A 16,592-nucleotide genomic window follows, 5' to 3' on the forward strand; every position below is an offset into this window, starting at 1 on the left:
AATAAAGAATTTGAGTTAAAGGGGATTACTTCAACAAAAAAAAAAAAGAAAAAGCCAGTAGAGGCACCGGAAGCGTTCATTCTCGGAACTCCCTCAAACTATAAGGTTATATTTGTAATTTGTTCTGTAAACTAAAAGTAACAAATGAACATAAGAGGATGATTGGACAATTCTTTTAAGGTAAATTCTAGCTGAATGTGATCCAAGAGGGATCCGATATTTAGAAAGAGAAACACAAAGGCCGGGGAGACGCTCCTTCACTCACTGGGGATAACGCGTGTATTTCGTTTATAACGACTTTATAACGACATATCCGGCGCATCTGGTCATGAACATGCAACTACTACGGTTGTGGGTATTTTAGAAATATAAAGAAAGGGTTCCTGTCGTTATAGAAATGTGACAGATTTTTTTTTTTGAATATATGGCTCGTTATGGGTAAACGAAATATAGGCAAGCTGCTCTTCTTGACAAGAATGCACGTTTTTTTCTTCATCTCCCTCTCGTTCTATCTTTTTTCTTTCTTTCTTTTTCCAAATTCAACTCTATCTTTTCGTGCACGCGTGAGACGTGTGCAGTATCCTATTTTATTTTATTTTTTACCAGACTTTAAATGCATCACGGTCATTGCCATGCTATGGGAGATAAAATATTGTTTTTAGAATTAACATGGATCTTAAGAATAAATGTGTGTGACTGACTTGTTTTATCCTTTCGAAAATGAAAATGGAAAGGATCCTGTGTAACAATAGCAGCTGTTTTTTCCCCCCAATGTCATGCAAATTATTTTTTTGTACAGTTGTATTCACTGAGCCATGCATTGACCTCCTCCAGGGAATATAAGTATGAGACCGATGGAATGCATGCAGAAACAATTCAAACACAATGAAATCACACCAAGTCACAATCAGGATAACTAAGAAAAGCCAGTAACTTTACTGAAATCTCTGCAAAATACAAATAGCTGTTCCCTCCAGGAGAGATGATTATTTCAACCCCAAACGTTTTCACTACATACAGCTGAATCAAGTCCCTTGAGTTACAGAGATATGGATTTAACTTAATACCATCTTAGTCTCAAGTGGCGACAAAGGCCAGCTTATGCCGCTGAAAGCCGCTCTTGCATTCCAGAAAACATTATTTTCAAACGTCCCCCATTTTAAGGTTTATACAAGCTACATTTAATACTACTGACAGACTTTTTAAGAATATTGACATATTGCTATTTTTAAAATTCATTTTTAGTTTTTGAATACAATTTTAAATAAACCACAGACCGTGGAGCAACAAAGAATCCCGTGTGAATGTAGGGACCTCAAGCAATCGTATGTAATTACACATGGCTGTACAGGTGAATGGTCTCTCTTTGCACTGCAAGTGAATTATTAAAATAACAGCTGAGGTACTGCTTGGGTCAATTTTGAGGTACCAACATTTAATCTCTTATTAAAATAACAAAGAACAACTGATCAACAGATGATGGAAAAGAAAGAATATCTTCAGATTTAACAAACACAAAAAAAGAGAAGAAAAAGAAGATTTAAAATAAAAAAAAAGGCTAGTGTGCTCCATTTCTTTGGTTAAATTATTTTCAAAACTACAACACTCCATGACCCCCAACACACGGTGGCAGGACTTCAGTCAGTGAGTAAGTAGTATGGTAATTAGCATGTCATGTGATTTATTCAAGTGGACAACCAGCATGCTTCTCACACACTTTAGCTCTGAATGATATTGTCAAGTCCACGTGAACGGCGAGCGGTAAATACAAACTTATGTTGTTTCCATGTGTAAATGATCCATGTGTAAAATTACAATGTGGGGTTTACATTTGACTGACTGAAATTGAAAGGTGAAAACAATTGTACATTTGAGCATTTTTTTATTGTCTTGTTTCATTGTTTGAAAAAAAAAACAAAAACAAAAAAAAAAAACAAATGAAGGTGAAAATAAAAGTTGAGTTTACAACACAGAAATGCCACTGGCTTTGGTTTCTCCACATTTATGCTGCCTGAAACATCATATTTATTTATTTTGTTTTTTTTTTCTCAGCCTTTCTGAATTGAATTAAAAAATAAAGAGGAGAAGAACACCATTACAGAGGCTCTGCCCCTGTTCGACTACACAGACTGTATACAGTAATAACATAGTGAACCTGCATAAAATATGCATACATAGAAATATCATAACACTTAAATGACAGCAGATACAGGAGTTGGAGGCAGAGACATATGTGGCTAGTTTAATTGTTTTAAAAAGAAACTCAAAACAGCTAGTAATCTAAAATTAACAACTGTGCTTCTCCAAAACCAGCATGATCATTTTTTTTTTCTTTCTTGTGTATCTGACACTAAACTGTCAGCGATGTGGTAAATGATGTGGAACCTTGTTTTTATGATTAGAACACAAGGGGACATTGGGGAATGGGGGTGTGGGGGTGAGGTGGGCACAGAATGAAATTAGGCCTGCGGATGATCTGGTATAATACCTGAAAAATGCAATTGCAATTGCAAAATTGTATTACATTGACAAAACCAGGGAAATTTGTGTAGATTAAACGGTGACTTGTAAACCATCTTTAACACAGGCGAAATTCGTTAGGATCTGAATTGGGGGGAAAATAAGGCCCAAAACATGCTAAATAAATTAATAAAGGTTAAGAGTGAAATTGTCATGAGCTTAGGGTCAGTCATAATTCCAAATCAGCGTGACAGTCATGTTACTCATGTGTCACCTTTTATTTCTGTCGTCCACCCATCCCAGTCTCATGACATTTGCCAGTAACTGGTTGGTTTTCAGCATGCAGGCCGGTCTTTGTTCCGTCACGCAAACCCTGGCAATGCATTTCCAGCTGTTTTTTTTTTTTTTTTAAGGTTAGACTAAATACACCCCTAAACAACAATGTTCCGGGCTCAAATTAAACAAATCAGACAAAATGTGCAACCGCACATAAAAACTCCACTAAGAAAACAACAAACAAACAAAAAAAAGATCATTATTATATATATTTATATATTAGAAAGCTATACACAAGCGTGTTAATTTCACAGATTTTTTTAAAAGAATTCTTAATATTACCATTATTATATATAATTAGAAATACACATTTAATAACAAACCTCTACAAAGATAAAACAGTTCAGCAAAGCACTGGATCTCAGTCTGTTTTCATGGCTTAGGGCTACAAAGCCCTGTCATTTCCCAATGGGGTTATTTTTCCATCTATTATTAGCAAAGCTATCAAAAACACATTCTGGCTTATAGAAACTACAAAAAGCCACAAAAATGCTTTGCATTGTATTCCTTTCATATGAAAATATAAGCAAGTGTATTGTACAATTGTTTTTTTTTCCTTTTTCTTTTTTTTTTGTTTATTAATACTGATATTTAATACTAGATCCAGAGTTTTCTTGATTACACTAACGTAACTCTTGGATCAAAGGGTGGTCCTCGCTCTCCTCCAGTTATTTTGGGGAGCGCTAAAATTATCAAAGGTTCCACAAGTCTAGGATCGGGTCTGCCTGATTACCTGTACAATCCTTCAAATGTTGCATAATAGCGTTTCATTTTGTGAGTAAATAAATCTTGAAATGTCTGGCAACTTTTGAGCCCCTGCCCTTCCCCCCATCACCCACTATTTACATAAATACGTTGAACCTGCAACATGACATCATCTATTGTTAACACACTTTTGCAAGGGAGAACTGCAGAAGGTATATAGCAATGAAACTGACACTGTACACATGTGTTGTTTGTCCAACTCAAGTGCTAAGGTGTTTTCCACCGGACAAACTACTCATGTACATTTTCTTTTTTTTTTTGTCTTTTTTTTTCCCATCTTTTTCCACTGAATTATCGCTGAGGCATATTTTAAGTACGTTTTATGAAACAGAGTACCTGACTATTTTTTGTTTATTTATTGATATGCATATATGTATACATACACGCACGTGTAAAGATATATGCATTTGTGATTCTTATTATCCACACACAATACATTTTATGCATAGATCCCCAACAAAACTACCCTGATTCCATCCCGGCCAACATCCATCATCCCGAAACCCCATGATAAATCACTGTTTTTTTATATACGTCAATACTGATAGCACACACACACAGAAACACACACACACACTCAGCAAAAAAGAAGAAAGAAAGATAAAGATAAAAGAACAGAAATTACAAACTTTTGAAAAGCGTTGCCCTTTTTCCTTCATCAAAAAAGAGAAACAAGGAGAGCGGTCATGGGATCGGGCGATGATTCGTGTGAGCAAAAAGATTGAGCTGACACTGGGGGCATCGGAACATGACACTGTTGGGGGGCTCAGGGCAATGTGGGCACTGCTGGGGAGAGGGTAGAGCTATCATGTCGCCCATCCCTCTGACAGGCGCACCCGTTTGATAGAAGGGCTCTCGCGCTCATCCAGAGAAGGCCGGGCCAGTCCCAGAGGTGAGTGGAACTCGTTCCTGTGCTCATCGCGGTCGCTGCCTTCATGGGAGCTGCTACAACTGCTCAGGCTATCAACCGGGGAGCGTCCCGAGTCCTGGCGGGACGCGGGGTTCTGGGGAGGTGGTACCCCCCCACCGTAGCCCCCCGGTGTGCTGCTGGTGCGATCTCTAGGAGGAGAAACAGGTTCGGACTTGATGTGCAGGCTTTGAGCAGAGGGCAGGGAGAGATTTGAACCCTGACATAAGTGAGAGCTAGAACAATTTCTGTAGGAAGGAAAGGAAACGCAAGGGGTTACAGAGTTACAGAGCAAGAAACAAAGTGTTTTAAGTATTTCACACTCTAGCATTCATGCAGGCATATTTATATTTTCATACTATAAATGTAAGAACCACATCAAAACAAAAAGGTGTTGTAGTTTGTGCTCAACAAATGCCAGTAAAGGTTGAAAACAGCGGCACACTCTAAAATAATGAACTGCACAATCTTACGAAACATCAAGTGAAAACATCTGTGATTTGTCGTGCGCTCGCTGATGACGCAACACCTCAAATTCATACGAATGCACTTACCCGAGCTGGCCGAGGGCTGAATGTTGCATGTTCTGAAGGTGCTGCTGTTGCCAGCCGCTCATTGAGCCAAGGTGAAGGGAGCTGCCGCTGTTGAAACCAGACAGGGAGGACAGGTCCGCGCTGTTCAGGGAATACTCTGTGTTCAAATATATGCAGAAAGAAGGAGAAAGACAAATATGTTAAGTCACTGATAGGACTACAACGAAAACGGAAAAGGGAATTTTGTCTACAGTAAACGCTACGTTCTGCTTGTGGGCGTGACAATAGCACCCTCTGCTGGTCATTATGTGCTATATAAAAGTGAAACGGAAATTCAAAAGTAACATATACTAAAAAGCAAATGATACTGTATACAGATCTGCAACACATAGGATAAAACCTAGTTGTAACCTAAGTTACATGCAAGGTTTTATTATTCTGAAAAGATAACAGACAAACATTTCACCACCTAACCTTAATATAATGCAACTATGGGAAAAGTCACGGGATAATTTTAATAAAAAGGTATTGTGGTGAGGAAAGAAATGCAAACAATGGTACATACCAGTACCATAAGAAGTAGAGATGGCTGATGGGTAACCACCCATGCCTTGTCCAGGTAGCGTGGGAGTTGCTACTGATACCACTGGGGTGGCCAATGACTGAGCAGACTGGGAGTTGTTTATTCTCTGGTTCTGTAAGAGGTAACGGTAAAAATAGAGAGAAAAGAACACAAGAGAAGACTGAGTGATAAAAGCGGCTTGAGAAACGAAAGCAAAAACAAAAGTTATTCTTTTGTCCTTAAACAAATTCAATAGAGAAAATGAATGTGATACCAATTTCTGGAGAAATTATTCACTTGACATGCAGCATGGTTGAACCCTGCCAACCCTATCATTTACCACCCTTACTGGAGGCCCACTGTCACTATAGTAACAACATCAATCTCCATGGCAACGTATGGTAGCAATGGCAAGGGAAAGGCATGTTACTGTGGCAAGGAGAGGGTCTTGTCTAGTGGATAATAATGGATGTTTAAAAAACAATGAAAGTCTTGAGTCATATTTCTGCACTTAAAGAAATAAACAAAGAGTTTGATGTTTTGTACAGTCAGCGTTCTCTAAATGTAGATGAATAATAATAATAATAAAAAAGGAATTATGTCAAAAAGTACATCATTCGGCAGAAGTCAGGCAGCTTTTACCCTGTATAGCCACTAGGGGGCACTGTGTGCTCAAAGAAAATGCTCTGTGCGAGTACGTTTGAGCCCTCAGCACTGTCAGCAGCAATATACGTTGAAATAACTTTTCAGTCTGGAATGCTTTTCTTAACGGTAAACCGAGATGAGGTTAGGCTGGGCTGCGATAAAATAACTGAACAAACTGACAATCTCAGGTAAAACTCAGCACCCTTTCAGTTCACATTAAGCACAAATGTATTTTTGATTTTCAGTTGTCCGTTTCTAAATTTGAGTGGCAGTCTGACTTACCAATAGCAGATCAACATCCTCAGACTGATGGCATTAAAAGGGGAGGGCAATACATTTAAATTAGTGTGTGTAAGTAAGTATAGAGAGGTGGTGGCTAGATGTGAGTCTAGGGATGGAGCTGCTACTTGATTGTACAAACAGAAGAAAACAGAAGTAATGTCAAAAGGTGCTGTGAACAGGATCAACATCACTGTCCAATTGCACCTTAGTTTAGGCTCTAAAAGAAAGAAATATCGCTGCTCCTAGAAGAAGCACTAGGTCTCTCTCTCACACACACACACAGCAGAAAATAAATCAGATTTGGGCCAAATGTAAAATAAAGTGTTTTTGCTTTAAGTAGTTGCAAGGCCATATGAGAAAACAACAAAGATCCCATGAATCCAAATTCTGTTTAATCACAAATATAGACCCAAGTCTGATGTGAAGAGATAAAAGCATCATTGAACACAATAGAAAATAAACAATAGGAAAAAAAAGATCCCCCACAACAGGGAGATAAGCAAGTCATGGTAGCCAGACTACAGAGTGATAACGGAAAAGAGGGCAGATTGCTGACTTACAATGGAGGGCATGTTGTTTTTGGCGCCAGGAGGGATGAGCACACGAAGGTCGGGTTTGCGATTGTTCATGCCCAGGTTCATAGGTGGGGGCGACTTTGCCTGCATATTCTTGTTCATACCAGCCGGAGAGACGAGAAGACCTGGTGAGTTACGGTGATTTCCATATCCATTTCCTAAGAAAATCACAAACACAAAATGCACAAATCAATCAAGCAATCAATCAATCAACCAATCAAACAAAGGAATCACACAAAGCTTGAGAAATTAACTAGAGATACAAAACAAATTAAAAAATATAGAGAGATCATTTGCTCTTGTCAGTTGTTAAATCATAATTAAGTTCACTTGAGCCAACTTTGGTTGGAGAGAGTTTAATATGAAAAGTAAAATCCCTATTAAACTTCCATTCACCTTTTTTTCAACTGGTCTCATTGAAGTTCTGCACTTGTATAAAACTAATCCCCAAGTTAAATGAATGTTAGAATTCCTGCTGTCCATGACTATGCGGTACATTTAAAAACGACTGAAATTCCATTTTCACCTCGGACTCCATTCGAGCGTCTGTCACCTACTGTTGTATAAATTGTATTCACCCACCACCGCTCTAAGGAGACTTGTAAATGGTGCTTTGTGAAAGTGGCGCACACTGGCATAGCAGATATTCAAAAAGACATACTGCTTTTGCTTTGATGATCACCACTGTTTGCTTGGCATTCATACAATGAGAGGACCTCACCCTCTACCGCTGTCACTGTCAGTTAATGCTATGTGTGCCCAGCAACAGCCAGTGAATCATGTAAAAACATCTAATTATGGGCAGCAGGACCACATAGGGATGGGACCCCTCATTTGGCCATCGGAGCTAAACACGTGTGGTTCTTCCAGACAAAGCGCCTGCCTTGGGGTTGCCACCCGATCTGTAAAGTTCGGAGAGCCTCGTGCGGCACACATTTCTCCCTTGAACGTTGGTGAGGCTAAATCCTCGCAACGTCATTAAAAAACTAGGAGTGAAACATTCTTGCAAGCAACATCGTCTTTGTTTCTAACCAAATCCCGCAGACTGTTTTTCCCCTTATTTCTCCTTCCTTCTTCCAAGGGGTAGAACATAGGGCACTGTGGATGTTCCCACTTGAAAGACAGGCAGGAATTATACGTTAGACATAAATGAATTTCCTAATCATATACTCCAGGGGAAAATGAGTCGCAGATGTCTTCCTGGGCAATTTCCCCTGCTGATCTTTGTTTAATTTGAGAGCGAGGTTTTTGTTGTTTGGAAATGAAAAGTCTCAAAAGCTCAATTTGAACAATTTGAAGAGTAAACGCATAGTAGTGGTGAAAAAAAAAGAAAAAAGGGGGCCGTCTGACATAAAACTATAAAGCAGTGTGTGACTGCTGGCGTGTGTGTGTGTGTGTGACGGTGCTTCTGTTGGCATGTGGGACTTATGATAACATATAGGTTTCTGTTAAAGAACCGTTGATTCATATTTTCCGATATGCGGTTTCTGTATGATGACGGGCCTCGCACCCAAGTATAATTTTATTGAATCGCGTGAGTGTCTATACGCAGAGTATTAAATGAGACTCCATGAAATAAGCTGTTTGATTGATTACGCACAAGCCATGCACGTGGATGCACGTGTGTTTTGTATTGGACCCTCTGGGTTCCAATGTCAATCTCACATTAGTGAAGAGGCAGCTGCCTCTTCAGTTTTTCTGCTCTCGCATTCTCATGGTTGGCCCCTTTGTAAGCTGGAGTGGGTGCATGTGGAGTTGGATGAATGAGAGCTCACATACAAATAATACACACATACATGTGACACATACACATGTCTCAGTAAATAACCCAGCAGGAAATACATCAGTGTTTTGCACAGATGAATGAAAAAAGGGAATCATCTACAGGGACATTAATATACAATTTGGTCAAGATGACACAGGCTTCGTCTTGGTAACAGTTCATCTGTGTATGGCCACCCTGTGGAGATGGCTGTAGTCCAGTCAATTATCTGCTGGATGACTATGATCATGAGAGACAAGCTAGTCCTTAAGTACTTTATAAGTAAAATCATGAGCTAATCAAGCTAATGAAAAGAGAACAGTGACTCAAATCTTTCCATTCTGGAGCTTGATCAAGCTGATTTTAGAGCAGTCACACTCACTCAACGGCCAGATTCAGATAGATATGCGATATTCAGAGTTCATGACTACTCTCCTCTGTGTGACTTTGCATGGCCAAGCTGCAGCATAGGGCTGGCATCAACGGTTTAGAGGAAGTACCAAAATTAAACCCGGCCAAGCCAGGTGTCTGTTATGCTGCTGTATAAAACTGGTCACGAAGAGCATCTTCTGATCCACTATCTAAGATTCAGATCTACTACCATCTAAGATTGCTATTTCTGAGATGTGGAAAAGACAGCTGAGGTAGAAGTTAACAATTTGCCTCTTTGTGCAGTCTCGATCTCTTCCTCACTCACACACAGACACAGATGAGAGGTGTGGTTAAAGTTGTGTATATTTTACTGTTACTGAACAAATTTCTGATGTCCTGTTGTGGTCTAACAGGCGCGCTCCATTCTATTCCACATAGACACACTCTTCCGTTGCGGTTTGGGCTAATGTGCATTCAACCCTGAATTCTCCAACTGAAGCAAGGTGTTACACGTATGCTCAGAACCTGTGCCGTTAGTTTGAGACTCACATTGTCTCATCATCTGAAACTGAACTTTTGTCAATTCTGAAGACAGCATTGCCATCTTCATCTTACATCGCTTTGTGATTTTAATCAGTGATGAGATAATCACGTCCGAACTCCTTTTAGAGTAATCGGTGTGTGAAGTGACAGGAGTTTGTGGTCAATTCGTTGCAGTGCTTTGGTTGGCAGCAGAGCGCTGATGGAAGCATAGGATGACAGCTCCATAATCGCACAAATGGAGACTGTGGGAGCCTTTCACAAGCCTGGGCTTCCTTCGTCAGTTCTGTTTCACTCTGTCTTACACTCTGTCTGGTTCCTCACCTTACTTTTCTCTCTAAGGCAGTACAGGAATTGATAGACTGAACACAAACTGTACATGACTGAGTGAACATGCACGTACACACTTCCCACAATATTTCCATATGGGAGAGGAGAAGAAATGATTCAGCTTTTCAGTAACATGCCCTATTTGCGCTGGACAAGCATTACCTGGGGGGGAGGACTGCTGGATCTGGAATTTTTTCCAATGTCTGCTTTTCATGGAACATACCTCCACTGTTTATGTTTTCTAGTTAACAGTATTACCAAGGTTTATCTCTGTGTATGATGAATTCTTCCTATTCTCATATTAAATGTCAAATAGAAATGAAATCCTGGAGTTTGTAATGTTCAATAGGTTTAAAGTGGAGACCCGATGTTGCAATCAGTAACAAGGCCTTCCCCGAAAACTTTCCTTAAGTAAAAGTAATTAATCCTCCCTTTTTAATGACAATACCTGATAAAAAAAACAAGAAAAGTGACTGGGATGTAATTTGAATAGATAATATAATATGCATGATTTAGGGAGGAAAACTTAAAATAACAAAAATGCCACTTCATTGGACTGTTCATGTGGACTCTACTCTCCAAGAGGTGGGAAGCTACTAAAATTATACTTAACACTATCAAGGCTATTATTTTCACGAGATTAACAAAAATAATGCTCAAGTTCCAATTACAACAGCAACTAGAAAACATATTGAATGTAATTCATCCATTAAAAGTTAATCCAAAGCACTTGATGACAAGATGACAAGGCAATCAAGTCCATCTCAACAAGGCTTGTGTTTTTAAAAATACGGAAGGTATTTCACAAAGGAATATTAACATCACAGTGCTGGACACATTTGTATGGGAGTCAGATAAACAACTTATAATCCTACCTGGGGGACCCCAGTTAATACTAGTCTCATGTGACAAAAGCTTTAAAAGCTGTCATTTTCTCTCTTTAGACACATTGGAACCATGACATCTGAGAAACAAAGGAAGTGCTGTGTGTTTGTCAGAAACACAAACACAAATCCAGACATGCACTTAAACTCACATGTGGACTTGACAGGTAAAAAACCGTATCAGAACTTTCAGTGAGGAGAACCTTAAAACCTGTCTCTGTGCGCACCTCGCAACCGAGTCACTCCGGGCAGCACTGTGGCTGCCCAATTTCACATGACACATCCATCTGTTAGCCCACTGTCTCTCTTGCAAGCATGCTTCTCCCACCAGTGGATGGTCATCCCTTGGCCCCCTTCTTGCTCTCTCTTAAGAGACCTTTGAATGGAATCTTTTAGTATGCGCAAGTCTTTCTTCACGTTGTGTTTTTCGCTGCTGCTGAGCGACGTGCAGCACTGACAGAGTGCCTGTGTTCTGTCGCCTCAGCCAGACAAAGACTACATTTTTAAGCATGCTCTGCAACACGCCATTGAAGGAACACACGCCACAACAATTGGTCCTGTTGTGTATGTATGTGTTTGTGTGTGTGATGAGTGACTAGACAGAGAAACCAGGCATTGACCTCTGTGATGGAGCCCCAGGGGGCAGACAGTGCCGCCCAGCTGTGCCCTCCCATGCCTTCTCTCTCTCTTTTTACACGCTTAAAGATGTCGAGGCAGTAAAATATTACCCTTTAAAAAGGGAGTCTCTTTGCCATAAACTTTGGCCTGGTGTGTCTTCAGGGAAAGTCCTACTGACATACAGGGCTGTTATAGCCCAGTGAGACATTTTAACATCTTAACATTTTAACATAATTATGAATAAATTACTGTAGTTACTGCAAGAGATTTCTGCAAGTCAATATGGTATTTCAAATGGTAGTTAAGAGAGAAATAAGTATAGAGGAATAAGGAACCCTATGAATTCAAAACACCATGACCTCCTCTGTTTGTTCGTCAATCTGCTGCTTTAAAATAAAATAAAGTAAATTTCTTTCCTTCCCCGTGTCATATCATTTTATTGCTAAACGGAGGCAGGATATGTCACAGCTCCAGCACTGGGCAAACATTCCCAGATGAACTCCATGACCACTAACATCAACACATCATGGACAAAATCTCCACATGGGTTTGGTTTAATATTAGTCATGCATTTTATGGCTTTGAGTGGGTGAGTAGGTACCAAGTTTGTGTTTGTGTGTGTGTGTGCGTGTACATGTGCGTGTGCGCGTGCGTGTGTGTGTGTGTGTGTGTGTGTGTGTGTGTGTGTGTGTGTGTGTGTGTGTATGTGTGTGTGTGTGTGTAAGCAGACAATTGTGCACGAGAAGAAGAGGCCATTCTTACCAGCACTGGTGCCTGCGCCAGTGGTGAGGTCAGCACCCATGAGGCCACCTGAAAGATGAAAAGAAAGAAGAGAGCAAACGAGAGAAAACCATTAGAGGATAGACACCCACATAACATCCACTCTGCCTCCCTTCTCTTACCTCGCTGGCCTTTCAGAAGCAAACTCAATTTAATCACAGTCTGCTTTGTGTGCATGTGTGTTTCACTGTATCATATGTGCACTGGTACCAGAAGTAATACTACCTCCCACTCAAACCTTAACTGGACACTGCGAATGAATACATGTAGTTTCTATCCAAGAAAAATGACACATTATTATTTTTAAGCCATGTGAGGTGGAAGAGTAGGAGGGTCCAGCACATGTGCGGTTTGGTGTGGATGCTCCAAGCTCCAAAACTCATATTTAGTTTGTGCTGGCACTTCTAGTATCCAGTTATAATGACAGGGTGAGGGTGTGGGCGGCAGCCTGAAGACCAGTGAGACAGAAAAAGGACTCTGGACAACAATAACAAACCAGCAGGCCTGATTTGCTTATGTCACCAACAACTCAAAGACTAGACATAGGGCCATATATCCTATGTGTAAAAACTCAAAATAAGTCAGCAAGACTATGTAAGAGGATTTAGTATGATTCGGAAGTAAGTTGACTTAAGTTTACTGAAATGAGTTTTAGTAGTATTGTTGCCACAAAGAAAATAGGATGTTCAGCAGACTTAGTCTAGCATGACAGACAAGCACACAGTTGCTAAAGTTAAACAAATAGGTAAACAGCCCATACACAGTGCATGTAAGGCCCTACCTGTGTTACCTGCACTGGGGGGTCTGTGTGTAACGCCAGGGGACATGCTGTTTCTCTGAAGACCATGGTGTGCCAGGGGCAACAGGTTGTGGTTTCCTAGGGAGCCGCCAGGATGGCTGTAAATTAGATTGTTCTGGTTGCTAACAGGAATGGACACGGGCATGTCGTAATTTGATGGGGGCATGGCCTGCTGAAAAATACAGGGAAAATGGAGAGACAGACGGCCAATTTCATTAGTGTACAAGACCACAAACAGTAGTTGAGGAATCAAAGTGCCGCGATGATTCAGATTCGCTGTAGGAAAACTGAGGACATTTACACTATTTGTCTGTACAGTGTTGCTCCAAAATACATCAAATAAAAGAGAAAACAACCTACCAAACAGAAAAACACAGACACTGATGTTGAAAAGGACAAATAGAAGAAATCAGAACAGACAGCCATGCACAGTTAAATGAAACAGAAAACATAAGCAAAGACTGAAACCCAAAGAAAGTGTGGGTGCTAAAGGGGAACACGGCACAGAGAGAAAAGTACTAGAACTTTCCCCCTAGAGTAACTCAAAAGCCTTCTATGATGTTTGGGTTGGAAATGCTTAATATCCATCAGAACAGGTTGGTTAGTTTGAATATCTTCCCGCAAGTTAGCTTTTACCCAGATGTTTTGTGATATTCATTGTGATCTCAGTGAAAAAAGAAAAAAAGGTTGAGGCGAAAGCGTTTGCTCCAGTGAGCGCTTACTACTGATAATCGGTTACAGCATTATGATATTTACGAAATAATGAATCTTATGGGGAACTCAGCCAATTCGATTTGACTATTCTAAGGGATAATTCTAACTGCCAGTGAAAACATCACTGAGCCTACAGAGCAGGTATACATAGATCAGTTAGCAGTCTCATCATGAAGGAGATGAAGAGAAAAAGCCCCAGGCATCTAGTTTTTCATGTTTATTGTGTCACTTGGCAGAAAGGTTTAACCTTGGGAGTGCCCTGGAAGTGGTTGATCTAAAATGTTAGCTTTAGGAAGAAGAAAATAGGGCCTTAAATTACTGCCATGTGTCTCAGAACACAGGGACCTCATCCACGGGAACATCAGCACAGTGAGAGTTCTGCTTAATGCCACCTTGTCTTCTTCAGTTTTAAAAAAAAAAAAATCTGTGCTTTTTCAGGTTGAGTCCTGTTTTGGAGTTCGCGGACGATTACTCAAACTTACTTATTTTACATCCTCACACAGGATTGTGTGTTTTACACCCATTGCTGGGGAAAGGGCCCTGTTTGTATGCTGTCCTTTAACGGGTGGCATCCTTCCTGTTTTCACTCATCTTCCTCCTCTACTTCTCCCCACACTCCCCCAACCAGTCCGCTGCAATCCAGAGGCCTAGTGCTTGGCAGCCACCCCGACCACACATTGAACTGCCACTTGTTGTGTGCTGATCCCCTCCCCACCCCCAACACACACCCACCCACTGCTCCACCCCCCATCACTACCCAGATCCCAAAAGCATCTCGCCCCACCACACCACCCGAGCTCACCAACTCATTTTGCTTGAAACCACATCCCCCCCACCCCGTGCACCACGGGGCTTTGTCAGAAACTACTGTTCTTCTCTGAATTATGAACCATACGATTATATATTTTCGAGTAACCATTCCAACATGGTAATCTCTGAATGGGGGGAAGGATCGGTTTACATAGTAAGCAGCTTTTATTTTGCGGTATCTGGCAGCTGGCTAAAGATTTGATTTTTCTGTAAAATCTAACTATGCTGAAAATTCAACAGCTGATGCGTCTCAAAAAAAAAAAAAAAACTTCATCAACAGACATGATATTTTGGAAAAGTATATATCAGCCATAAAAAGTATTTTTTTTCAAACAGGTTTTGCGAGGTTCACAGTAAGCCTCTGTTTCTGGATGTCTGTTGCTGTTTCATCGCCATCCTGTCTGTCCTTTTTGCGGGTGACTGAGCGCCGTTATTTAGTGCAGCAAAAGTAAAACACATGCAGACCACACCTCCCCTGAGAGCCTGGCAAGGGATTATGGGTAACAGGTTCAAGGTGGGAACCCAGTAGGGTTAAAAGTTGTCATGACAGAAAGTCTGCAATTACTATACAAAATGCCCACTAGTTGTGGTTACAGTTATGTCAAATTAGAGACCTTTCCTCAACTGTAATCAGAGAAAATCAAAGAACTGTAATTTTTTTTTACCGTAAGTATACAATATAATCTGCGGCCTTACGCTCACTCTCACTTGGTGTATTTAGTCTTCTAGCAAACAATGGTGGTTAGCTGGGTTAGCTCGGCAGTTGCTGGCCTGTCAGCATTTTGTTAGCCCGCTAAGGATGCTGCGCAATGGCAACCCAGTACTTACAGGTATCTTATGACTTTTAATCATGTGATCAAACTCCTCGTTAATCTGTTTGTATTTCTCCTCAGTTCGGGGGGTGAGGATGAGAGCGGACTCGAGCTCCGGGCTCTCGCCGCCTTTGTTCTCCTTCTTGCTCAACGCCTGCCAGGTCCCAAAACCACAGAGAGGATGGAGGGAAATACAGACGAAGGGATGGAGAGGTGGACGGTGGGGACAGAGTACGAAACGAGGAGACAAGGACAAAAAGTGACAAAGACCATGAGGGGAAAATGGGGTTGGGGCGGGGAGGGGGAGAGGAAAGACAAGTGAGAGGAAGGCTCAGGGTTCAACAAGAGGTACTTACACACAGTCTCTGTCTGCTGATCATCAGATCAATGTCCTCGTTTATTTTCCTGTATTTGTCCTCTGACTCGGGGCTGTGGCCGACCGAGTCATCTGCGTCGGGGTCTGGGCTGTCACAGCCATTTAGGCCCTTCTTTCTCAATGTCTGCAAACAGAGCAGTTGCACAGTTGAAGGGCATGGGTTTGAGGAACTGTGACCCAGGTGAACAGTTGGGGAGGGGAAAATGATGAAGAGCTATGCTATGTGGCGGTGGTTTCAAGAAAAGAATCAAGAGTAGACAAATGACAAGTCAGACGGGGAGGATTTGTGGAAACAATTTTGACATTAAAAAAAGGAAGGCATGTTTTGTTCCTCATTCATTATCCAAAATTGAGACTCTGGCTTTTTGCCACAAGGTATTTTGACATGCTGCGAGACAATGCAGCTTTAACACTGGGGATCGCAGGATTCTTTCGCACACAAGACAAATGATCAAACTCCAGCATTTAATGACAAAACAAGGGCCCTTCAAATGCAAAGTTATTTAGGGAAGAGGAAAATCACAAACACAATTTCTAAAATGACTGTTTGACACTGATGGAGAAGTCAAGGTAAATATAGAAGTGTTAGTTTACGTCTGTGATATTCACACGATTGAATGGAGCAGTTTCTGTTTTGGCCACCTGATGGCCACCTGCTCCCATTAGAGTCTCCAGAAACTCACAGATGGGCAGAAAAGCTCACTTCAAACTTGCCCACCACTCCCTTGGA

The 16,592-nt window shown here is 40.9% G+C and overlaps 1 protein-coding gene across 11 annotated transcripts in view; it reads right to left on the minus strand.

Moving 5' to 3' along the window:
• Positions 1 to 911: 911 nt before the first annotated feature.
• mef2cb (myocyte enhancer factor 2cb) overlaps positions 912 to 16,592 on the minus strand; it is a 67,465-nt gene continuing 51,784 nt past the window's right edge. For 2 of the 11 annotated variants that reach the window (XM_086173486.1, XM_086173487.1), the window contains 8 exons: positions 15,843 to 15,986; positions 15,503 to 15,640; positions 13,133 to 13,322; positions 12,334 to 12,381; positions 7,051 to 7,223; positions 5,567 to 5,696; positions 5,023 to 5,158; positions 912 to 4,716 (listed from right to left, as the gene is read on the minus strand). In XM_086173486.1, the coding sequence (XP_086029612.1) occupies positions 4,368 to 4,716; positions 5,023 to 5,158; positions 5,567 to 5,696; positions 7,051 to 7,223; positions 12,334 to 12,381; positions 13,133 to 13,322; positions 15,503 to 15,640; positions 15,843 to 15,986 (1,308 nt within the window). In that variant the 3' untranslated portion in view covers positions 912 to 4,367. The remainder of the gene's footprint in view (positions 4,717 to 5,022; positions 5,159 to 5,566; positions 5,697 to 7,050; positions 7,224 to 12,333; positions 12,382 to 13,132; positions 13,323 to 15,502; positions 15,641 to 15,842; positions 15,987 to 16,592) is intronic. The other 9 variants (XM_086173488.1, XM_086173489.1, XM_086173497.1 and 6 more) reach the window with 9 other exon arrangements.

This window comes from Fistularia commersonii, chromosome 26 (assembly GCF_037954325.1).
Source record: "Fistularia commersonii isolate RoL2024-O1a breed Wild chromosome 26, RoL_Fcom_v1.0, whole genome shotgun sequence".
NCBI classification, from domain to species: Eukaryota; Metazoa; Chordata; class Actinopteri; order Syngnathiformes; family Fistulariidae; genus Fistularia; species Fistularia commersonii.